General features: G+C 47.5%; 1 protein-coding gene across 7 annotated transcripts in view; it reads right to left on the reverse strand.

Moving 5' to 3' along the window:
• Window positions 1-25164, reverse strand: part of DPF3 (double PHD fingers 3) — a 303529-nt gene that overhangs the window by 76354 nt on the left and 202011 nt on the right. For 5 of the 7 annotated variants that reach the window (XR_006270117.1, XM_043472462.1, XM_043472461.1 and 2 more), the window contains exon 8: window positions 4424-4552. Coding sequence is in view for 5 of the 7 variants with exons in the window: in XM_043472462.1 (XP_043328397.1) it covers window positions 4424-4552 (129 nt within the window). In the remaining 2 variants the exon portion in view is untranslated. Of the gene's footprint in view, window positions 1-147; window positions 1549-4423; window positions 4553-20476; window positions 20537-25164 lie in introns of those variants that run through there. The other 2 variants (XR_006270118.1, XM_043472463.1) reach the window with 2 other exon arrangements.

Raw genomic sequence — 25164 nt, forward strand, 5'->3', positions numbered from 1 at the left:
CCACATGAGTAAGGGGGTCTGAACCCAGAAAAACAAAAGACAAGTTAGAAGAGGGGAAAGGAAAAAAGAAAGAAGGAAAAAACATAAAGAAAACAAAACAACTAGGATGGTGTCCCCTCATTATAAGACAAGTCAGCCAGGACATACCTTTGGACAAGGACCGCACAGCTGTTCATCCTTGGGACTGGCAACGAGGTGGATGGTCTTCATCACCCCAGGGGCCTTGAGCAAGTGTTGCTTTGGTTTATTTCAGGAGGTGCTACTGGAAACATAAAACAAAGTGCCTGGAGGGCACTATAAAAAATAGAAGAAATATGGGAGACTCGATCATCCAATGGGTATTTATATGTTTTTAGACAGGGGCGAGGGGAGAGGGAACTCTACGGTGAGGTAACGTTCTTTCTTCCACGAGCGCATCCTCGGGTGGTTTTGTCACTGCTGAGTCCATGACTTTCTGCTCGGAGTCCATTCCTGAGTTTGGAAATCGCTCTTCGCCAGGAGGAAGGCGAGGAAAGAACCAGCAACAACAAAACAGCAGCTCTGCTGATGGAGGAAGAGGATCCCGCAGGTGCTGCTGGTTGGGGCCCAGGCACTGGACGGAGGCCACACATGGGCGGCCCGGCTTCCCAGGAGCTGCTGACATGTTCTTGCAAATGGGGAGGAAGATGGCAAGGTCGAGGAGGAGAAGTGGGGAGGGGTCTGCTGTGGGGAGCCGCCGACTCCATGGGGTACAGATGATGCCACCCTCTCCGATCGAGGACCTCCTCCCGACGGGGTCGCCTTGGATCAATCCTCCCCCACGGAGGCTTTCTTCTACGTGGAATATTACTTTCATTTATTTGACTTCCCTTCTCTCTCCCTCACTGTCTCAAAAAAAAGGAGGTCTACTAATAATAGCTAGAATATATAAATAATCACTTTTTAAACACTATTGGTTCTTTGTTTCCAAACCCAAGGTTCCTCCTCTCTTCATTTTGCCAATAAATAGGGAAACTGAGGAAATCAACTCTGCTCAGGTCAAAAAGATCCCCCCCCCAAAAAAAGAGCTAATCCACCTAACTTCCCATATCTATGGAAAATAAATAGTACATCACAATGCCGTCTCTCTGAAGGACTGTTAATTCTGCTCTTTTGTTCTGCTTCTTTTCAGTAGTTTGTGCTTCTGCTGTACGTACCCTAAATAGAGGGAAAGGAAGAGAGGAACGTGTGGAAGGTGAGAGGAAAAAGCCAGGATGAAGGGAAAATCTAAACTGTCTTTCACTTAAAAAAAAAAAAAATCAGAACCAGAACAATGACCAAAGTCACAGGGTGATGGCTAATTGCCCAGAGAGTCTGTCCCGTGCGTTTAGCAACTGCCCTTTTTATCAGCTGTGGGCGAACCCCGGCCACTGCGACGTCCTCGGCAGGAGCGAGGCTCTTCCAAATCGTCCTCGTCAAAGCCGTGGAAAGTTGAGGTGTCACTTTCTGACGTGGAACCGAATAAGTCCTCCGTGGTGCGTGCTGCGGCCGCTGCCTCCTTCTCCTTCCTGCCTTCTCCTCCCAAATGAGCTGACATGTATGATGAATATATCAGCACATGGGTTAAGCAACAGACAGCATTATTAATATTCTTAATACATTATTACAGTGTTATTCTTAATAGCAAGATCATACATCATTCCACACCAAAGGGATTAACTGGGTGCGTCACCTGGTGACAGGGGTTTGGGGTAAGAGGACAAAGCCAACATTTCCAAGGAAAAGGGTTCTCCCCTCCCCAGAAAGGCATCTGGGGATACCTCTACCACAATATATTTGTCCGTAGCTCTGACAGCGCCAGATTCAACCATGATCTTTCTTTCCTTCTTCTCTTCGGAAAGCATACATTCACATGCACGCTCGCTCCACCCGCCCCAGACAAGGAGTTTTCTTGGTGGTTTTTAAGCCCTGGTTGGTATTTCTTTGGTGTTTTCAGTTGGCGTTTCTTTGCACAATGCTTGTCCTTCATTTTGACAGCCAGCTTTACAAAGGTATTACTGTCAGATAACCCGGTCAAGGTGGTTAAGCCTCCATCCATTTTATTTTTATTTTTACCCGTTTCTAATCCCATTCTTCCCAAACACTTTCAATTCTGCCCTTACAACATGTAGTTCATTTGCACTGAAAGCGAAAAAGAAGTTGGAAAGTCTGATAAGTGGTAGGTCTTCAAAGAGCCTCTCGTCTTGTTTACCCCTGGAGGACATGTCTGTGTCCTGCACCCACACACATGCGCATTCACAAACACGCATGTGTGCACACAGGCATGCAGGCACGTGAACGCACGCTCCCGGTCTTAAACACGCCCAGGTCTAAGTTACTCCAGAAAGTCTGGGGTTGTTCAGTCTAACTCAGAGCACTCAGAAAGTGGGAACTAGAGGTGGCAAAGCTGAATAAAAGACAGTATCCTGAAATCTAGAAAACTCGGGTACAAACTCTTTCACATTCTAAATGGGCCCCAGGACTGCCTGCCCCCTGTTGAGGTCACAAGGCTCCACTTACAGTGTCAGTTTCAGGAATCTCATTTTTTCTCCCAGGAAAAGTAGATAGTGGAGTAGATGGGAAGGAAAAGACAGCTTTCCTGAGCTCCACACTCTTCCTTGGAAGGACTCCAGGGAGGCCCTAGAGAAGTATTCACCCACCTGCCTCAACAAAGCATATCCCATGGGCTAATGCCACCTGTTTATTCCCCAGGTGTCAACTATTTCAGGAACATCAGAGTCAGACCCAGACTAAATTATCCACCAAAACTAATCCTTGGTGACTGCAATGAGAACACCTAGGCTGGTATAAAACTGCCCCCTGGGTCACATAGCAGACAGATCCTGGGAAGAATAAGCTGAGTTAAGGCTGTGGGAGAGACAGGCTTTGGATAGGAAAAACCAGCTCCCCACTCCTGGTCCCCCATGGATCACATTCAAGTACCCCACCTTTTGTAGGAAAGGAAGAGGGGACATCTCAGCAGTTTTCACTGAGAATTCTGAAGCTGCCCTCTCTAACCCATCCTCAACCCACAGCAGTCCATACAATTCTGACTAGAATATCATGCCACCAAGAAACTCTGCCTCTGGTGGTAGAGATTTTGTCTGATCGCTTGCTCGTAAAAAATGCTGAACTGAATTTCATTTGCTTCGTTTTCTTTCTGAATTTGCTTCGTTTTCTTTTTGAGAGTCTAAATCCCAGAGTCCACTACCACATGGGCCCCCTCGTCTCAGCTGGCACCAGTAGAATAAAAATTTCAACATTAGGTATCACATTTGGCAAGTAAAGGAACTGACAGAATTGCACAGATGGGCCACCCTGTCAGGGCCCTTAAGCATTAAATGTGGGGGGTTGCGTGCAGCAGAAACCACAATGCTTTTCCAAATTACTGATTTGCCGTCTTAAACCTTAAACAATCCAAATATTAAAGGACAAAAAGCTAAAGTCTGCGGACAGAGCCAGTAAAGCCAGATATGGTCATCTCAGGCCCTCTCTTGGGACTAGGAGTTGAACAGATGCTGGGTAGAAAGGTGGGAAGGAGCCCTGACTCCCAGCTGCTGGAACTAACCACCCAGCAGAACTGAATTTCATCTACTAGTCAGCAGATTATGAGACTAAAGGTGAGTCTGAAACTTTCCTCCCTGCCTTTCACTTGAGCCTCATTACAACCCAAAACAATATGAAAAGCCAACCATGATCCAGCATGAAAAAAGCAAAACAAAAGCCTGAAGACTGAACTCATTTTAAGAACAAAAGAACAAAACCAGGTTTAGTCTTTGAATAGATTAAAGATGAAAATTCAAAACATCCCAAGCCTACTCCAGAAGAGTCCTAAGAACACCTGCCCTTTTGCCTCCTTGGTCTACCAGGCTCTCTTTGGTTTTCGACATGAGAAAATGGGATGAGTGGCCAATGGAGGTGGTATTTATGTTGCTACCCAGAAGCCTAGGGGTCTCTGACTCCCCCACAACTCCAGGTATGGCAGCTCTCTCAACATTCATGTCTCCACATTCTTCCGGTTTGCCCCAGGCACTTCCACAAAACAAACACGTCTTTTTGTGACGTGCACATCACCCGATATGAGGAAGCACACTGCCTCTGTCTCCAGCTGTTTCCACACTGTCTCACCGTCGTCCATAACAACACACACCAAGAAATATCCACCTCATGGAAAGGCCGGACAAACACAAGCCCACACCTTCTTCTTTCCCTTTTCCCTGGATCCCAGAACATAGATTTTAGTTCTTAAGGCTCAAGAAGGAAAAAACAGTCAAAATAACCTGAAAATCCCCCTTGCACTCGAAAAATCACCACCATCACTTCTGGACCCACCCTTCAGTCCCTGCCCCAGACAAGATGGCAGGGGAATGAGAGTGGAAGAGTTCCTGGTCTACGGGCACACGATGAGAGAAGGGGCCACACTCACCAGAGCGTCCACAGTCTGCACAGGATACCAGCTCCTCCGGCCTCCCACTCTTCTTGTTCATGTTGGAGCCCCCCAAGCAGAAGTCACAGTAGTTATTGGGAATGACTGTCCCATCTGGTCCTTTCTGGGCTGTGGAAACATTTTTTTAAAAATCCAGTGTTAGGCTGAAGTGAGTCTCCACTGGCCCCTCTTCTCTTACTGGTGTGGCTGAATCTGCTCCAGAAAGAATATGAAGTTTAGAATCTGAGGTTTGGTCACAACCAGGTTGTTTTCTTGGGCAAAGTTTTATGATTCTCCTCAGTTCAATGGTACTAATGTCTTGCAAGCCATTCAGAGCCGAGTTTGGTTTTTGCAATATTTGTCAGTTCTATGTTTGTAGAGAAACAACCCTGCTTCTCTGATTGCATCCCTGGATCACTGAAGCATCCAGAGAGCCTATGAGTCAAGTGACCTTCTCTCATCCTGAACAACTAGCCCTCAGGGTCCAAACATCAGAAGACAACCATCAGTGGTGCTGTGACTATAGGGAAAGAGAAAGGTCACTACCTAGGCCTTGCCCTACCTAGGGAAAGAGGCTCCTGTTTAGGAAATATTCCTTCTGTCTCTGAAAAGGAAAACAAAAAAGCAAGGATGAGGGAATCATTCCAGGAAAGACCCTGAAGATGCTCTTGGGGACTCTGATACACATGGTGGCAGGTACATAGGTGTCCAATCTTGTTCAGCCCCATCCATCTCCCTAAAGTCCAGACTCATTGGTTGTGGAAAGCACCCAGGACTAGTTAATCAGCAGATCCCTATATCAGAACTGGGCACTTAGCTCAGTCTTATACTGGACATCAACCCTGAATAGTCATTGGAAGGACTATTGCTGAAGTTGAAGCTCCAATACTTTGGCCACCTAATGCAAAGACTCAACACAGTGGAAAAGACTCTGATGGTGGGAAAGACCGTAGGCAAAAAGAGGGCAGCAGAGGATGAGATGGGTGGACAGTGTCACCAACTCAATGGATATGAACTGGAGCAAACTCTTGGAGATAGTGGAGGACAGGGAAACGTGGTGTGCTGCAATCCACAGAGTCGCTAAGAGTCAGACATGACTTAGCAACTGAAAAACTGGATTGAATGGTGAGTTAATGAGCATATCTTGAGGCGTAAGGTTTTCACAAGGCACCCTTGCTGAAAGGCCTTACACAAAAGCAAAGGAATATCTTGGGACATGATTTTTCAAAACAAAGCCTTGTGAAAACAGCACATGTCCTCAAGCACTGAAATCTCAGTTTCTAAGGGCTGGTTAAAAAGCTTTGGACAGGTTCTTTGTATGAGGAGAAATGCTTTCATTTTCCTTGTTTTTCGATCCCTATTGTGGACACTTCTTTGTCATATTAACACTCCCTGTCTGTGACAAAGAAGAAAAGTCTCTCTGTTTATGGGATCAGCCTAAACCACAAGGGTACCTTCCTCCTCCCCAATTCCAACGTCTGCCGCTATCTTTCATTATTCACTGACTAACATTAATCAGGGTCCCGTAGGGTACAAATCTGTAAAAGGAAGCAGATATGTGAGCAGAAATACCATCCAGACAGTAAGTGATAAACGGATTCACCCACTTTAATATGATTCCCCCTGGCCTCTGCTTCCTCCATGCCTCTTCTTTGCCTCCAGGAATAGAAAAACTTACCTGGGGAAGGCGGAAGACAAAAGCTCACAGAATTACATTATAGAGGGTTAATCCATTTATCAGTTGCTATTTGGATTGTTTAATCAGTTTCTAAGTCATTGATTTTCATCTTCAGGGAGGCAGACAATTCTCTGCAAGAAAAGTGGGGGCTGATTGGGGTAAACAGAGAAGGGGACCCCACCCTGTGGCCTCCGGATATGTGGGTTTTTCTTCATCAGTCACTGCATCTCAAAGACAGATGTGCATCATACAGAATGGTTTTGCAAATAATCTCCAAAAAGCAGGACATCCGCAAAAAGTTTACTCTGCCTGTAAAATTCATTGCCCAAACCCAGAAGGAAGTCCCTTTCTTCTTCACTCAATTGCCATCTTAACCAATTTTAGAACTCTCTCAAGGAAATCCAAGTATGTTTATGAAACAAATAAACTCAGGGTTTCTTCATTAGGCAACTATCATGGAAATCAATCAAAAGATGAACAGAAAGAAGTGGGTTATTTCAAATGGAGGGGTTGAGTGTCAACCAAAGCTAAGTTTCATGACTGGTATGAACTAGATATAAAATGTGGAAATGCCGATCACAACTTAGGTAACTTCCTGCATGACGAGAGATCAAAGAACCCCATGTATATCATCACACCGAACCTCTCAGGAGGCCCAGTCTCATCACCTTTTTATTTCCTGCTCTCTTAGGGACTCCCTTTTATGTCAGACTTATCCCCTTTCACAAAATCTGTAAGCAACCAAAGGATCTAGTTTTTCTCCAACATACAGTATCCCTTATGATTTATCAAATTGAAGACATAGAATATAGAGTATAAGAATGCCCAGAAAGGGACTTCCCTGGTGGTCCAGTGATAAAGAATCTGCCTTCCAATGCAGCAGATGTGGGTTCGATCCCTGTTTGGGAAGCTAAGATCCCACATGTCACAGGGCAACTAAGCCCATACATCTCAACTAGACAGCCCATGTACCACCAACTACAGAACCCACATGCTCCAGAGCCCATGAACCACAATTAGAGAGAAGCCCCTGAGCACAACAACTAAGACCCTATGCAGCAAAAAACAAAAAAGAAAGCCCAAATAATTCTTTACAGTTTTTACCACCAACAACCAATGGTAGAACACCATATTAAACTAGGGACTTGAACCTGGCAAGAAATAAAAAATTCAGAAACAATCTAGTAGAGCATAGCAGACAGTGGTGGAGAAATCAACTTGGAAAAGGCCAAAGAAGAGAAGTGAATTCATCTGATGAAGCAAAGCTTCCAAAGAAACTGAAGCAGAGCAGGGTCTCCACGTATATTTGTTTGTGTTAGTAGCTGGTTATACAAAGCTCTCAGCTAAAGGGATGAAGAAGGTGATAAACTTCTAACTGCAGACCCCGGTGTGTACAGCTGTGACAGGCCAGGTGGGTGGGTACGATTTTAGCCCAGCGAGGGCCCAGTGTAGAAAGTGATAGTGAGCAGTTAGACTTCATTTTACAGTGAAATCCTTTCTGCTTCAATTTCTACTCTCCTCTCATGACATGAGCTCAAGCTTCCGTCATCTTGGTAAAATGGCATGGGATGGACTAACCAACAGCTTTCTCATCTGGTTCTCTTCTTACCCTTTGGGGGTCTTTAGGATTAGTTTTAGGACGAGGGTTCTCCCATGGAGCTCTCCCAATTCTCTAGCCAGAAATGACCAGTCAGGCCTTGGGGAGACCATGCTGTTGACGTCACTTCTGGGACCTTCCCCCTGTCCATACATGTGTACACTTGCCTCATCCCCCCATAGTCAATGATTTACTCCTTCAGATAGGGGAGTATACACATCCAACTCATTGTTAGAAAACCAATGTGTCCTGCACATAGGCAATGGTTAACAATGATGTGTGAGATGAACAGCTTAGGAAAGGATGGCAGAGAGGTAGGTAAACAGCCCAGGGATGCCTCAGGAGCTCCTCCTACAAGGACAGAGGCACAGTTACCAGTCACCCTGAATAGCCCTCTCTGTCTGGGTTATTTCCCTAATCCCCAGAGAGAAGAGCTGGTCCATGTCCAAATGGATTGACTGGTCATCTGGTCTGGGTCATGTCTAGCTAGCTCCCAGAGTACACAAGAGTGGGTAGCCAAGGGCCCTGGGTTGCTGGAAGAACAACACTAGACTATACCCCTGATTCTATTCTTTGCAGCCAAAGATGGAGAAGCTCTATACAGTTAGCAAAAATAAGGCCAGGAGCTGACTGCGGCTCAGATCATGAACTCCTTATTGCCAAATTCAGACTTAAATTGAAGAAAGTAGGGAAAACCACTAGACCATTCAGGTATGACCTAAATCAAATCCCTTATGATTATACAGTGGAAGTGAGAAATATATTTAAGGGACTAGATCTGATAGACAGAGTGCCTGATGAACTATGGACCGAGGTTTGTGACATTGTACAGGAGACAGGGATCAAGACCATCCCCATGGAAAACAAATGCAAAAAAGCAAATGGCTATCTGAGGAGGCCTTACAAACAGCTGTGAAAAGAAGAGAAGCAAAAAGCAAAGGAGAAAAGGAAAGATATACCCATCTGAATGCAGAGTTCCAAAGAATAGCAAGGAGAGATAAGAAAGCCTTCCTCAGCGATCAATGCAAAAAAAAATAGAGGAAAACAACAGAATGGGAAAGACTAGAGATCTCTTCAAGAAAATTAGAGATATCAAGGGAACATTTCATGCAAAGATGGGCACAATAAACAACAGAAATGGTATGGACCTAACAGAAGCAGAAGATATTAAGAAGAAGTGGCAAGAATACACAGAAGAACTGTACAAAAAAAGATCTTCATGACCCAGATAATCACGATGGTGTGATCACTCACCTACAGCCAGACATCCTAGAATGTGAAGTCAAGTGGGCCTTAGAAAGCATCACTATGAACAAAGCTAGTGGAGGTGAAGGAATTCCAATTGAGCTATTTCAAATCCTGAAAGATGATGCTGTGAAAGTGCTGCACTCAATATGCCAGCAAATATGGAAAACTCAGCAGTGACCACAGGACTGTAAAAGGTCAGTTTTCATTCCAATCCCAAAGAAAGGCAATCCCAAAGAATGCTCAAACTACCGCACAATTGCACTCTTCTCACTAGTAAAGTAATGCTAGTAAAGTAATGCTCAAAATTCTCCAAGCCAGGCTTCAGCAATATGTAAAGCGTGAACTGCCAGATGTTCAAGCTGGTTTTAGAAAAGGCAGAGGAATCAGAGATCAAATTGCTAACATCTGCTGGATCATCGAAAAAGCAAGAGAGTTCCAGAAAAACACCTATTTCTCCTTTATTGACTATGTCAAAGCCTTTGACTGTGTGGATCACAATAAACTGTGGAAAATTCTTCAAGAGATGGGAATACCAGACCACCTGCCCTGCCTTTTGAGAAACCTATATGCAGGTCAAGAAGCAGCAGTTAGAACTGGACATGGAACAACAGACTGGTTCCTAGTAGGAAAAGGAGTATGTTAAGGCTGTATGTTGTCACCGTGCTTATTTATCTTATATGCAGAGTAGATCATGAGAAACACTGGGCTGGAAGAAGCACAAGCTGGAATCAAGATTGCCGAGAGAAATATCAATAACCTCAGATATGAAGATGACACCACCTTTATGGCAAAAAGTGAAGAGGAACTAAAAAGCCTCTTGATGAAAGTGAAAGAGGAGAGTGAAAAACTTGGCTTAAAACTCAACATTCAGAAAACTAAGATCATGGCATCTGGTTCCATTACTTCATGGGAAATAGATGGGGAAACAGTGGAAACAGTGTCAGACTTTATTTTGGGGGGCTCCAAAATCACTGCAGATGGTGATTGCAGCCATGAAATTAAAAGACACTCCTTGGAAGGAAAGTTATGACCAACCTAGATAGCATATTAAAAAGCAGAGACATTACTTTGCCAACAAAGGTCCGTCTAGTCCAAGGCTATGGTTTTTCCAGTGGTCATGTATGGATGTGAGAGTTGGACTGTGAAGAAAGCTGAGCACCAAAGAATTGATGCTTTTGAACTGTGGTGTTGGAGAAGACTCTTGAGAGTTCCTTGGACTGCAAGGAGATCCAACCAGTCCATCCTAAACGAGATCAGTCCTGGGTGTTCATTGGAAGGACTGATGCTGAAGCTGAAACTCCAATACTTTGGCCACCTCACGTGAAGAGTTGACTCTTTGGAAAAGACCCTGGTGCTGGGAGGGGTTGGGGGCAGGAGAAGAAGGGGACGACAGAGGATGAGATGGCTGGATGGCATCACCAACTCGATGGACATGAGTTTGAGTAAACTCCGGGAGTTGGTGATGGGCAGGGAGGCCTGGCGTGCTGCAATTCATGGGGTTGCAAAGAGTCAGACATGACTAAGCGACTGAACTGAACTGAACTGATACCCCTATTACAGTAGGTACAACATTGTCCTATACACAGACACACAAGGAAAGTATAAGACTAGGATTGTCTCCTGAGAAGGGAAAAACAGGTTGTGCCTACCCACTTAGCTCCCTGTTCAACCACTTTTTGAGAAGATAAAGAAGCAGACATATATGACAACTACAAGATGGTAACAGATCTTACCTTGATGCTTTTCACATACTATTTCATTGATTCTCACAACATTTTTGTGAAGTAGGGAGCATCTGACAGATGAGGTAACTGAAGCCCAAAGAGATGAAGGGGCTGGCTTCAGGGCCTAGTTAAGAAGCAGAGGAAGTGGGATTCACCCCCTGGGTTGTCAGTGTTCCCAGAGACTCTGTCTCTAATCACACTTCTCTGCCTCCAGGAAGTCCAGAGCCAATTCTGCATATAAAATATTTCATAAATCTCTTTAAAGTCAACGTGATTCACCCATTACTTTACTTGGGAAGCCCAAAGCGATAAAAAGTATTGAGATTGGCTTGATAAACGCGGAAATTCCCTTTGAACTTACATTTAATGTCTCTACCACAGTAATCCATCCCGGTGGCCCTGTTTATTGTCATAGACTCCATGAAAACACTTCTCCAGAGGATTCCAGAGGCTCATGAAGGAATTTTTTAAAGTGAAGCTCACATTGTGGCTTTATTGGCCTTTGGCCTGACCCATCTGTGAGCAATTTCCTGGCACCATCTATGAGGTCATTGTAAAAAGGGTTTTACTATAAATAGGAAGCTTGCCCAGACCTTGCCAGTAGTATTTAAGTAGACATTCCGCTTCTGCTTATGGGAAATTGAGTCCCGCTTCATAGAACAGGATGACGGGGAGGCCTAAGACCTGAGTGGTATGTCGATGGCAGCGTCTGCGATGATGAATTTGGTTTTCTGTTGATTAATGTTCATGGCCTGAGATCATATAAGCGAAACAAAGAAGCTGCTGAGAAAATAAAGTGAGCTTTGAGAGAGCTTCCCTCATGGCTCAGATGGTAAAGAATCCACCTGCAATGTAGGAGACCCAGGTTCGATCCCTGGGTTGGGAAGATCCCCTAGAGGAGAGCATGGCTACCCACTCCATTATGCTTGCCGGGAGCATTCCATAGACAGAGGAACCTGGTGGGCTATAGTCCATGGGGTTGCAAAAAGTCAGACATGACAGCAACTAACACTTTCTAACACTTTGAGAGTTCAGGGGTTCACCTGAGGGGTGAGGGGGGTAACTTTAAAAAGTTCAAAGGAAAAAAATGGAAATCAGGAACAAAGTTCATGAAAAAATGTAAAACAATAATAATAACAGAAGGTGGGAGGGAGTATTCAGATAAAACAAATCAAGAGAAAGGAAGCCAGGTCCCAAATAATCCCACCAGCACACTGGGGAAAGGGTGAGCCATCTTTCAGGAAAGATGTTAAGAGTACAGAAGCACATCACAGGACCTCTGACTTCAGCCAGGATACGTGGCAAGGGCAAGCAAGGCCCCAAACCTTCCACAGAACTACCACCAAGATAGGGCTGCCTGGCCCCTCTTTCAGTCTGATTTCTGCAGTGACGCGCCTGCCACTCAGGAGAAGAATGCATGGAGGCCACAGGCTGGCCACCAGCAACAGCCCTTCACCTGCTTCCGCTGAGACCAGAGCCTCCTCCCTAGGGTCCTAGGGAAGAAGGAAGCCAGCCGGAAGTTCAGGCTCCTCCATGGCACATCCACAAAAGCAAGACTTCACATCCCGAGCAGATGCCCCGACCACCTGCCAGGGTGCACAGCCTCGGGGCCGTGTTCCGTGCCCACCACCCAGCCCCACCCCAGTCCAGGCCCGCAGCTGTCCAGCCAGAGCCGGCTAGCAGGACGCTGCAGCTGCTCAAGGAACCCAGGGCGGGCAGGGAGAAGAGCCCTCCAGGAGGCGCTGTGCCTCTCTGCGCCCCCCCCCCCCACCCCTCCTTCGTTCCCCGCCCCGCCACCCTCCACGGCTGACAGTTCCCGTCCCTCCACAGGTCTGACATGTTGCCATGGCAACCGGAATCCTGGGCTCTGGCAGCCTCTGGTCTTGCCACCTGTTATTACTTCATCTCTCAAGTGTAAAGCATCCTAGCCTGGTGCCATGTGGCTGTGCAGAGCGCATCTTCAGAGAAAGGAGTTAAAGGGAAGCGAGAGGCAAAGAGGGAGAAGGTGGAAGGCGGCCCCAGGCTGGCCACACAGGGCACGCGGGACAGGCCGGGCTGGCGGAGGAAGCCGCAGAGACGGGGCGGGAGGTGTGGGGGGGTAGCCAACGTGCCTTCCCTTCGGAATCAGCGAGCAGGCCTCAGCTGGAGGCCACCGCCGCTGCCTGCTCCCTTCCACCAAGCCTTTAATGAGGGACCCGGGAGGGGAGGGGGAGGCGGCGGAAGGCTGGGGCTGGGAAGAGATCCATTCCGGGCCCAAGTGGAGCAGAGCCAGGAGAGGGTTAAAGTGATGAGATAAAGACTGCGAGGAAGGCTGGACCAGAGGGCACACAGAGCCTCCAAGCCTGGATAAATGGCCTTAATTCTCATGCTCCTGCTCACCCTACTCCTTACGTGTTTACTCATATAAATTATCCCCAAGGCCTGACACCTTTTTTTCACTGCTTCACTAGAACTGATGGAAAAATAAATCCCACAGATCCCAGGAATAAAAATGTTGGGATTCCATTCAGTCTGGTTCCTCTTGGCCACCTATTGGAACTCCGGTCCCACCCCGGGGCTCCAGAGGGAAGATGAATGATGCCCTCCTCCATGAATGTGGAAGATGGGGCAGCCAGGGAGCCCAGGGGAATACAGACACTCGGATCCACTCAGCACATGACCGCCAGGCCTCATGCACCATCTTGCCACCTGGCATTGAACACAGTGTGAGTGCGTGACAGGGACTTGGGAGCGGTGCTGCTAAGGCAGAATGACTCCAGGCCCCCAGATTAGTCCTTCTGGAGACAAGAAGGCTGAGGGCTGATTTAATAAGTCTTCGGGTTTATGGATAGACCTAAATCACCAGACTCCATATTGTCAAGGACAACGGGAGACAGGAGCTGAAATGGCAGCACACTGCTGTCAGAAAGCTGGACACGAGCGCAGCTCAACAGGTGAAGAAGGCCTGGCTGGAGGAGCAGCCTTCTCGGGAGAGGCCTCTGCACCTGGGAAGATGCCCCTGGCCCAGGTTTGTTTGAATGCATGCCCATCCAGAAGCAAGGGAATACACGAGATGCCGTCTTAAGGCCCCCTTTAGGCCTATTATCCGAGGATTATAATAGGGTGAAAGAAGAGACAGAAAAGCGAATTTTTCCAAACCCCGAGGAACTCAGCCTTTCATCCCTACTTCATATTTGTGTACGCATCTCTCTCCATGTTAGCCATGAGCTCCCTGAGGGCAGGAGCAGTGTCTTTAATCTCTGAATCCCCAGCACCTGACACCGTGACTGACACAGAGCTGACAATAAATACTTAATGAAAGGATGGGCAAATCTTCACAGAGGCTTTTGGAAGAGGAAAAAAAAACAACTGCCAGGAAAAGGGAAGTCAAAGATCAGGAATTCAGGGGATGCAAAGCGTCTCCTGAGCACTGACTGACCGTCCTAAGGCACTGCCAGCATCAGTCCTGGCTGTCACGGGGGACATAAAGACTGGGTGGAGGGCCATCAGAGAGAAAAAAGCAGTGGTGGAGAAAGTCAACAGGTCTGCCCTCCTGCGGGAAGCCTCTCCCTTAGGCATTTCTTGGAAAGCCAAGATGGAAGGAGTTAAGAACTCCCAGTCTCAGTCCCAGTCTCAATCTCCCAGGGCCCCTTGAACCCCATGTTTGCTGTCTTGCCAGGAGCGCTGAAGTAGCCATTGAGAACATTAGGCCCTGACTTACTATGTGCTCTGGTGGCTACAAAATCTTCCTGAAAATGTTAAGTGTATGCCAGTCATCCCAACCTTCTTTTTATCTGTCTTCTTCCCTCTGTCCTTATAGAACACAAGATTCAAACCGTTAGACACAGACCTTGTAAATATTTACTCCAAGACACTGTGCTGTAGAATCAGAAAGCATGTGTCTGTTCACACTGATGTCTCCATCTTAATGGATATGTCTGCTTAGAGTTGCCATTTGCCAGGAGTTTGGGTCCCACGTCCCCAGTTCTGGGACTGGACAGTCACATGACCCAACAGTAATGTCATTTGTGCTCCAGCCTTAGGCCAGCAACCCGGGGTCTGTCACCGAGGCTTCGGAAGAGTGAGAAAAAGATGAAGCAAAATGAATTACTTTTCTCGGTGCTGATTAAGGAAAAGCACAAGGAGACGTTTCCATTTTCCAGCGGCAGGTCATGTGGGTCAGTTCGTGCCCTGGCGTAGCAACTTGTTATTGCCACCAAACGAGTCAGCTGAGGGGGAGAATGTTTCACTTGAGAGGAACAATGTCAGAAGGGCTGTGAATGAAGTGGCGTCGTTCCCCTGAGAGAACGGCAGACCATCCTGGTGCTGTCGAGCAGGAGAAGCCTGGTCCGCTTTACTCGTCAGGATATTATTAACATGATGGCAAAACTCGACAAGCTCCCTTCCTCTCTTCCTTTCTGCCTTGCCCCTCTCCACCCCTCCTCGCCACCACCTCCACGGGACTCGCCTGTCAACCCCATTGGTCTGCCAAGGACCAGCATTTTCTGTGTCCTTCAAACTGAAAAGTAGTACTCAGGGAAAAGAAAAGGATGAGCCCCAAGCATCAGACCTGAGGAGGTGGAGAGAGTCAAGGACCATGGAGCTGATGGGCAGGCCAGCCCGGGGATAAGGGCCCAGACGAGGACCACACCCAGAAAGCAAGCCGGGAAGTGGGTGCTGGGAGCCACACAGACATTGCCTGCAGTAGGACAGAGTCCTAGGAAAAGGGTGAAAACCAAGTTCCCCCTAGATTTAACAGTGCCACATTATTCCTGGTTACATGACTCAGTGCTTCCAAAAGAAAAAAGAATTAAAGGGAAACACTGATTGCTTAGCTGTTTTCGAAAGCTCTACCTCTCTAAGGCAGTGGTTCACACAGGGACTTCTTAAAAATGCAAATTCTAGGCCTCCACCTCAGACCTACCTAATCCAAAATTCTGGGGTGGGATCCAGCAGTGTGTGTGTGTTTAAGGAACAGGTGTTCCTGACGCGCTCAAGCTGGAGGACCACAGCTCTACTGAGACACGTGATAGACATATCACATTGCGTCATACACATCTTCCATCAGTGCTGTACTGTATATGAATTCACTTATTTCACCATCACATAACCCTGTGGTGTAGATGCATTAGGGCTTCCCTGGTGGCTCAGTGGTAAAGAATCTGCCTGCAGTGCAGGAGATGCAGGAAACTCATGTTCGATCCCTGGATTGGGAAGATCCCCTGGAGGAGGGCATGGCAACCCACTCCAGTATTCTTGCCTGGAGAATCCCATGGACAGAGAAACCTGGCGGGCTATGGTCCATGAGGTCGTAAAGAGTCAGATAGGACTGAAGCAATGGAGAACGAATGGAGGCATAAATGTTCTCATTTCACACAGGTGATAAGGCACAAGGATGCTTATCTAAGGTCAAGCTACATGGGCCTTGAACCCAGGCAGTGGGGCTCTTAGCTGGCCCACATGATACTACCTTGCCATAGGCACATACAACCACACACCCGAGGGAAGTCAAGTCAGAGTGGCCAGCAGTCCCTGGAGGCTAGGGCTTCTCAAATTTGAGTGTAGTGCAAACAAACCACTTAGGGATCACATTAAAATTCAGATTAAGATTCATAGGCCCAGGAAGGCCCTAAGAATCCACATATCTTATAAGCTCCCCCACAGGGTAGCCAGCTATCCAGGTGTGCCTGCCACTGAGGTGTTTTCAGGGCACAGAACTTTCAGTCTAAAACTGGGAATGTCCTCGGCCAACCTGGACAAGTTGGTCACCTGAGTCCCAGGCGATGCTGAAACTGCTGACCACACTTTGAGAAGCAAAAATATGGGCCCTCAAGGTGAAGAGTTTGGATTGTATTCAAGTATGATGAAAGTTTTGAGAGCATGGCATGGCATAATCTACCTTATACTTTTAAAAGACCACTTTGGCTACTCCATGGAGAAGAGACTATGAGAGGTAAGAATAAAGGCAGAGAGACCAATAAGGAAGTTGCAATGACCCAAGCAGGAGCTGAAGCTGGTGGTGCTAGAGATGGAAGAAGGGAGACTGACTTGAGGTATGTTTTGAAAGGGGAACCAATATGGGTGGTGAAGGAAAACAGAACCAAGGATGAGTCCTAGGGTTTTCACTTTAGGTACAGCATTACCTTTTTAAAGAACAAGGTCAGAAAGAGATTAAAAAGAACTTTGAAAGACTGAGACATAGAATGAGAGAGAAAGATGCAGGAAAATGGTTGAACTGAGAGATGTGTGATTTTTTTTTTCCCAGAGCAAAACTCATTTACAAGTCTCCAGCAGAATTTGTAAAGGAGGTTCCACATAACGTCATAAATAGCTGAAGTTTGTTTTGAAGATTAAATATGCCTGCTATGGCCTGAATTGTTTCTCTCCTAAAATGCACATGTTAAAGTCTTCACCCTTAGCGTGATGGCATCGAGAGATGAGGCCCTCGTGGTGGGGATTAGTGTCCTTATAAGAAGAGACACCAGAGACTTTGCTTCTCTCAACCAACCTGTGGGGCTTCCCAGATGGTGCCAGTGGTAAAGAACCCACCTGCCAAAGGCAGGAGATATAAGAGACACAGGTTCAATCCCTGGGTTGGGATCCCCTGGAGGAGGGCATGGCAACCCACTCCAGTATTCTTGCCTGGAGAATCCCAAGGACAGAGGAGCCTGGTGGGCTACAGTCCATGGGGTCACAAAGAGTTGGACATGACTGAAGGGACTTAGCTCACCTGGCCCTGCAGCAACATGTACCAAGAAAAGGCCATGTGAGGATATAGCAAAGAGATAGCCATCTCCAACCCAAAGAGAGAGTCCCCACAAGACACCAACCCATCTAAAAGACACTTTTAGAACTGTGAGAAATAAATTCCTATTGTTTAAGCTACCCAGTCTATAGTATTTTGTTATATAACCCAGGCTGACTTTGATATTGCCCATTAATACATTCATTTCTTTTGAAAAGTCACTACGCAATATCATGCACTTGATAATTGACCTATAGGGGAAAATTAAGGGTCATCAGTAGGACCATGACAAACATCCCGGGTTAAGACTGGGATCCATCACTTGGGGTTCCAGTATCCTGACATAATTGAATGGTGTCCAAATTAAGCACATTCACATTCAGCTTCTCATCTTGCTGTGTGACCTGGGGCAAGTTCCTAAACCTTTCTGAGCCTCCGTTTCCTCATCCATAAAATCAGAGGCATGTGCCTCATGGACTTGCAGACGTCACATGACATGATGTGTATAAAGTGTCTGGTACCATTAGATATTCCACCATGTCTTTCTCACTTTCTTTTCCTCTGTAAAACAACTTTATTTCTGAAAAGGCAGGAAAAATAGATCACAGTAATAAATAAGTAAGCTTTCCCAAGAAGCGACACATGACTGGAGAATTCACATTCATGCTCCAAGGGCACATGTCCAAGGGCACATCCCTCGGTCTCTGGGTGCCTTGGTGTCCTCTAGGAGACATGGCACCTACCTTATAAGGTTACTGTGAGGAATGAATGAGATAAACATGGCACGCCTAGCACAGTGTCTGACACCTTCAAGGAATGTCAGCAACTATTATCGTCCTTGTCACTGATCAGGACATGGAACTCTTCAATCCTGAACATTCTAGGTAATTAGGCCAAAAATGCGAGAGAAACAAGAGGCTCACAGAAAGGCAAGTGGCTGGGGAAACAGGATGGGAAATTCAGGGCCAGACACCGGCTAGATTCCACCCCACAGCTTCCTCCTACCTGGTGTCTGGTATCCGTCTCATTTCCTGGGGCCAAGACTACATGTTCTGTTTTTTGGGAGCCCCAGTTACACTTGGCCCCATGAGGGTGTATGCCCAGTAAGTCCTCAATAAACACTCATGTTTGGCTTATGTGGAAGGATTGTTGTACCATATCTAAGAGTTAGCAAAGGTTGTGCCAGGACTGAGCCAGGCTCTGATAGTTTTGCCTGAGGCCAGTGAGACCCCCATAGGCAGTCAGTTTCTCAGCATCACATGGCCACAGACAGACCCTGACTCAGATCATCGGTCTGTGGTCTGGACAAGTTCTGCTGACCCGAAGGGCACGGAGGTGGGATGCAGGCACTCTTAGCAAGAGGGCCAAGTGCCAGACACCTGCATCACCTGGAGACACAACAACCCCACAGGGGCAGAAAGACGGTCCTCTCTGTTTCCCAGATGAGGCAACAAAGGAGCAGAGAAGTGTAAGTAACTGACCCACATCCACACACACAGAAGATGGCAAGGTGGCCAAGTCATGATCCACACACTGGCCGGGCCAATTCCAATGCCATTTTCTCAGCCGCAGGGTCCAGAGTGTGGATGATCCACAGGTTTGGAGAGCTGACTCCAAGTATACCTTCAAGGCCAGAGCAACCCCTCAGATTCCTCTTTGCTTTGGAATCTATAACGGTTCAGTGAAATAATAATTCACCCAAGGAACACCCGTGTTCCAAATTTGCTCTTTAGGGAGTGAAAAGCAGCTGACTTTTTCAGACAGAGCCCTGGATCAAAGCCTGAACTTCCTGCATCAAGGTTGGGTGAGTGGTAGGGTGGGTTGTGTGGGTTATAAAGCTTCTCAGGCACCTTTCAGAGTGATCCAAAATTCTTAAGCCCATGCAAAAAGTAACTTTCACTCTCTCTCTTGAAGCTGTATCCGCTGCCCCTGGGCCATATGCTGGAGGACAGAGATGTCAGAAGACTAACATCTGTTCCATCTTCCCCATCAGTGTAGCAATGACATCATATGCTTCTTTTAGATAATTTGCACATTATCAGACTAATTTTCAGATTATCTAATCAGCCGACATTACCCTTAATCAACTCGGCTCTCCTCTTTCAGTTCTGCAAAGTACAGCATGCCCTCCACAGGCACACTGGGGTGGGGACTTTTCTTCTCTTGACAGATATTGAGAGCCTAGCTATATGCCAGGCCACCGCTATTAAACAGAAGACTGAGCCCTTTTGGGGCTGAGGGCAACCCGACTTCCATGCCAGGTACCTGAGACATAGGCTTGGAATAAATTTTATAGATCCACACATTAAAACATATTTCCTTCATAGAAGCTCCAAGTATGTTGTAGAGAGCATTTTACAATCATTTCTGCTTTTAAATAAGAAAGCGATGCCATACCACCATTAATAATGTGCGTGTATGTGTGTGCGCATGCATGCATACTCAGTCATGTCCAACTCTTTGCAACCCCATGGACTGTAGCCTGCCAGGCTCCTCTGTCCATGAAATTTTCTAGGCAAGACTGCTGGAGTGGGTTGCCATTTCCTTCTTCGGGAGATCTTCCCAACCCAGGGATCGAACCCCCATCTCTTGTGTCTCCTACATTGGCAGGCAGGTTCTTTACCAGCCGAGTCACCAGGGAAGCCCAACAATTAATAATATGCCACATATATTTCTTTATAAATCATTTATTCTTACTTCTAGTCACGGTTCTCCTTTTCCTTTGTTGTTGTTTAGTCACTAAGTCATGTCCAACTCGTTGAGACCCTGTGGACCGCAGCAGGCCAGGTGCCTCTGTCCTCCACTGTCTCCTGGAGTCTGCTCAAATTAATGTCCATTGAGTCCAGGATGCTATCTAACCACCTCATTCTCTGCCACACCCTTCTCCTTTTGCCTTCAATCCTTCCCAGCATCAGAGTCTTTTCCAATGAGTCAGCTCTTCATACCAGGTGGCCTAAGTATTGGAGCTTCAGCATCAGTCCTTCCAATGAATATTCAGGGTTGATTTCCTTTAGGATTGACTGGTTTGGTCTCCTTGCAGTCCAAGGAACTCTCAAGAGTCTTCATCAGCACCACATTTCGAAAGCATCAATTCTTCAGCCCATAGCATTCTTGATGGTCCAACTCTCACATCCATACATGACTGCTGGAAAAACCAGAGATTTGACTATACAGACCTTTGCTGGCAAAGTGATCTCTCTGTTTTTTAATATGATGTCTAGGTTTGTTATAGCTTTCCTTCCAAGAAGCAAGTGTCTTAATTTCATGGCTGCAGTCACCATGCACAGTGATTTTGGAGCCCAAGAAAATAAAGTCTCCTTTTCCCTATAGGATGACAACTAACCAGCCTGACAAAGAAGATACTTAAAGCTGTGGCCCTTGCCCATGTTTCCACCATTTCTCCAATGCCACTGTCAAACCCAACTACTATTAAGTGTCTGAACGCAACATGTTACTTCACACCTCTGCCCTTGTGCACACAGTTCCCTGTGCTTGGGAAGCTCTCTCCCACCCAGTCAATTTCTCCTCGTTCTTCAAGGGCTAACTTGAAGGTCACCTCCTCAGGGAAGCCTTTGCAAATCCCCTCATGCTTTTTAAATGTTCTAATGTTCTGACACTTTCATTGCCCTGCAGGACTTTTTAAAAACCAAATTGCTGGGGCTTCACTGGTGGCTCAGTGGTAAAGAATCTGCCTGCCAATGCAGGAGACATGGGTTCGATTCCTGATCCAGGAAGATCTCACATGCTATGGAGTAACTAAGGCCGCATGTGCCACAACTATTGAACCAATGCTCCAGAGCCCGGGAGCTACAACTACTGAGTCCACACACCCTAGAGGCTGTGTTCTACAGCAAGAGAAGCCACCAGCAACGAGAAGCCTGCGGCCCCCAACTAGCAAGTACCCCTGCTTGTCACAACTAGAGAAAGCCTGTGTGCAGCAACAAAGACCTGGCACAGGCAAAAAATATATTAAATAAATAAATAAAATTGCTAAAAAAAAAAAAAACACAGATTGCTGACCGGCACCCTCAGAGTCTGTTTCTGAAGGTCTGGTGGAGCCAAAAAACTGCATTCCCAGCAAGTTCCCAGGTGATGCTGAAGTCACACTTAAAGCACTGCTGCCCTTGGAGTAGAAAGTGTGCTCTTGAGCCCTTGGCTTCCTTCACCAGACTCTATACAAACCCTATTACGCATCCCTGCTCAAGACTGCGTGCTGTTCAAGGACAGGGACCAAGACAGTATTTGATACATGGTCATTAAACCAACAGATGGATGGGTGGATGGGTGGATGGATGGATAGATGGATGGACGGACTGATTAATATACTAGACTGAATTTATTCACACAGCTTTTTCATACGGGTCCATGACCTCAGAAATGCCCATACCCACACCACCCCTAAAGAAAGGTACCTTGAAAACATCGTCTGTAATAGATTACCACTGTGCAGAGAAGATAAAAAGGAATTCAAGAAGAGCTTTGACATTGTGAGCCTGTGTCAAAGGAGTTTTGAATTGTAACCCGGTGCTCTTGCTGCTACCCTCTTTACCAAGGTGACATTGACGGAGTCACAACAGGACGCCTCTGAGTGGCAGCTCTCAGAGTCCCAACCTGCCCAAACCCTCCCTCCATCTATTCACATAAATACAGTCTGTGTGTGTGTGTGTGTGTGTGTGTATCTGTCTGTATGCATATAGGCACACATGTGCATACATGGTGATTGGCATTTGTAGAAAGTAGATGAAGGGGTCTAGTGGCTAAGAGGCCTTGTTCCCAAGGCAGGAGGCATAAGTTCGATTTCTGGTCAGGGAACTAAATCCCACATCAACTAAAGATCATGCCACTAAAGATCCCATGTGCCAAAACTAAGACCCGGCACAGCCAGATAAATAAAATATTTTTTAAAAAGAAGAAGAAAGTAGATGAAGGTGGTCAGAGAAATATCAATAGAAGAAGTAGGAAGAATCCAGCCTCCTATAGGGAGGAGAAGGGTGGCAGCTCAGGCAGGGAGGACCCCATCAGAAAAGTCCTGTCTCCCAAGGAGGGGTGTCTGAGCTCCCACAGCCCTGCACTGCCTGGAGTTGAGGCAGAGAGAGAAGGGCACTCGACAAAGGGGACAGATGTACCACAGAGGCACACAGCATATATTCAGGAGAAAATTCGAGCCTAGGAGAAGAACAAAGGCGGCCAAGCTGGGAGGGGTGGGAGGACGAAGGAGAGGCCCCAGGGCAGCCTGGAGCGGGGGGTGGGGCGGGGGTTGGGGGCAGTCAGAGCCAGTTCCAGCACTCCACTCTGCCCTTCCAGCAACGCAGGAGCAGGGACGAGCAATGGGCTTTGCTGGAGACGCAGCTGGGGGGATGCGCAAGAGACAGCAGGAGGACCAAAGTCAAAAGGTCTCTGCGGCTGCAGGTGGTGCAAAGGCGGATGCTCGTGACATCTCCAGCATCTGTAAGGGCGGCTTTTCCCACAGGCCTGTGCTCACAAGCAGCTGGGGTCCCCCTGCAGCTCTGCTCAAAGCGGGAGAAGTCAGCATTCCCACCTCGCTGGCATCCAGAACCTTTCCTGGGGCGGGGGGCGGGCTGGAGATGAGCCTCCCGGATGGAGCGTTCCTGCCTCCCTCCCCCAGCTCCAAAAGCCTTGCCAAGGGAGGATCGCAGGCTGAGACCTCGGGTTGCTGCCGAGCTGTCACCTTCGATCCCCCGCAAAGCCCCTGTAGCATTTAGGGGCAGGATGGATGGGCGCCCACCCCTACCCCCAAACAGTGGGAGCAGCTAATGACTGGGTATTAACGATGCTGGCAATTAGAGCGCATGAGAAAATGGTGAGGGGGCTGCTCGCCAGGGCCATGTGGGAGGCAACACATTCGGAGCAGCAAACAGTCGGCGTGTTTGTGTGCAGGGAGCCCGGGAAGAGAGCCCTGTCTCTTGGATTCGTCCAGAGAAATTGGGGAAGAGGGGAGAGAGGACTCTGTGGACACGGAGGGTATCTCTGCCACAGCCCATCTCCCCCATCCCTGCTAGCAAAATTGGAGTTAATCACAGACTTCTCAGAGGCTTTGGGAGGAGATGTCGTCAAAATGGTGCTTGTGAGGGTTCTAGAACCTTCCTCGTGTGAGAAGGCCCTGGATGAGCCCAGTAACAGCTGTTGTTTTTCTATGCAGTTTAAACTCCTCCAGTGGTTGTATGATCCTTTATGAAGAACCTGATTTCTCATGAGCAGAATCAGAGGAAGGGGATGGAGCGGGGCTGGAGCGAGAGCGCTTGCTGGCAAACCCCCTGAGAGAGGGGAACACATGGCCAGATGCTCAGGGATGCGTCTCCCTCCAGGAGAGAAGATGCAGCTTCCTCTCTAAGCAAGGCTGCCCAGCCTCACAGTGAGGACATAAGGACAATGACCTACAAGACTGCGTGAGGAGAGCCCAGTGGATAGAGAATCACAGGGGCCAGTGCCCACCTTGGAAGTGAACAGACAGCTGGGAGGGACCCGCAGGAATGGCTAAGGAGGAGAACCCCGGGGTCCACTTGGGGCCCACAGTATACCTGGAGGTCACAAGGAACCCTCCTCTGTGGCTGCCATCACCATGCATACACACAAAAAAAGATCCAGACCAAAGAGAGGCACGCCAAACCCTGAGGCATGAGGAACAAAACGGCCTGACATTTGAGAAGAGATTTAAAGGAGATACCCAGGTGGCTCAGTCGGTAAAAAATCTGCCTGCAATGCAGGAGACCTGGGTTCGATCCCTGGATCAGGGAGATCCCCTAGAGAAGGAAATGGCAACCCACTCCAGTATTTTTACCTGGGAAATCCCGTGAACAGAGGAGCCTGGAGAGTCACAGGCCATGGGCTCACAGAGTCAGACACGACTTAGCAACTAAAACACCACTACCATAAAGGAGACAAAGTGTCAGTCACTCAGTTGTGCCCGACTCTTTGTGACCCCATGGACTGTAGCCCACCAGGTGCCTCTGTCCTGGGAATTCTCCAGGCCAGAATACTGGAGTGGCTTGCCATTTCCTTCTCCAGGGGGTCTTCCCGACCCAGGGATTAAACTCATGTCTCCTGCCTTGGCAGGTGGATTCTTTACCACTGACCCATCAGGGAAGCCCACAAGCCAGCACTGGGGGCAGTGGGAAATAATACCAAGCTGATAAATAGTTTAGAGAGAGTAAACTTTGCTAATCAACACCTTCCAGATAGCAACCCAAATCAAAGGAGAGCACTCACGGCCTCCTCGAGGCAGGAGACAATAGCTATGCCTTGGCTACTTAGATCAGAGACAGGTAGAGAGGAGAGATGATAGGATGCAAAACCCAACTGATTGGTACAGGTCAATATATGTTCCTTTCTGGAAGATAAGGGTGATGGGACCAAGGGAACCTCTCCCCAGGCAGCAGGCAGAGACCTCAGCGTTGTGGCTACTCAGCGTTGTGGCTACTCAGCGTTGTGGCTGACATGCGGAGGAGGGCACCTCCTGCCTGCTTTCAGGTTCTGTCCAGATAACAACAGTCAATGAGAAAATAAAGGGTCTGGCTTGCACCAGAAGAGAGGTTCACGAAGGGCTTCTGAAAAAGAGTGAGAATTAAAGAAGGTGCTATGGTCTGAATCATGTCCCCCCCACCCCCGCAAACTCACATGTTGAACCCTAACCCCCAGTACCCCAGGATAGGACTATATTTGGATCTAGGACCTTTAAACAGATGATGAAAAAGCAAAAGTTAGAATGAGACTGTTAGGATGGGCCCTAATCCAATCTGACTGGTGTCTTTA

Source organism: Cervus canadensis, chromosome 6, assembly GCF_019320065.1.
Source record: "Cervus canadensis isolate Bull #8, Minnesota chromosome 6, ASM1932006v1, whole genome shotgun sequence".
NCBI classification, from domain to species: domain Eukaryota; kingdom Metazoa; phylum Chordata; class Mammalia; order Artiodactyla; family Cervidae; genus Cervus; species Cervus canadensis.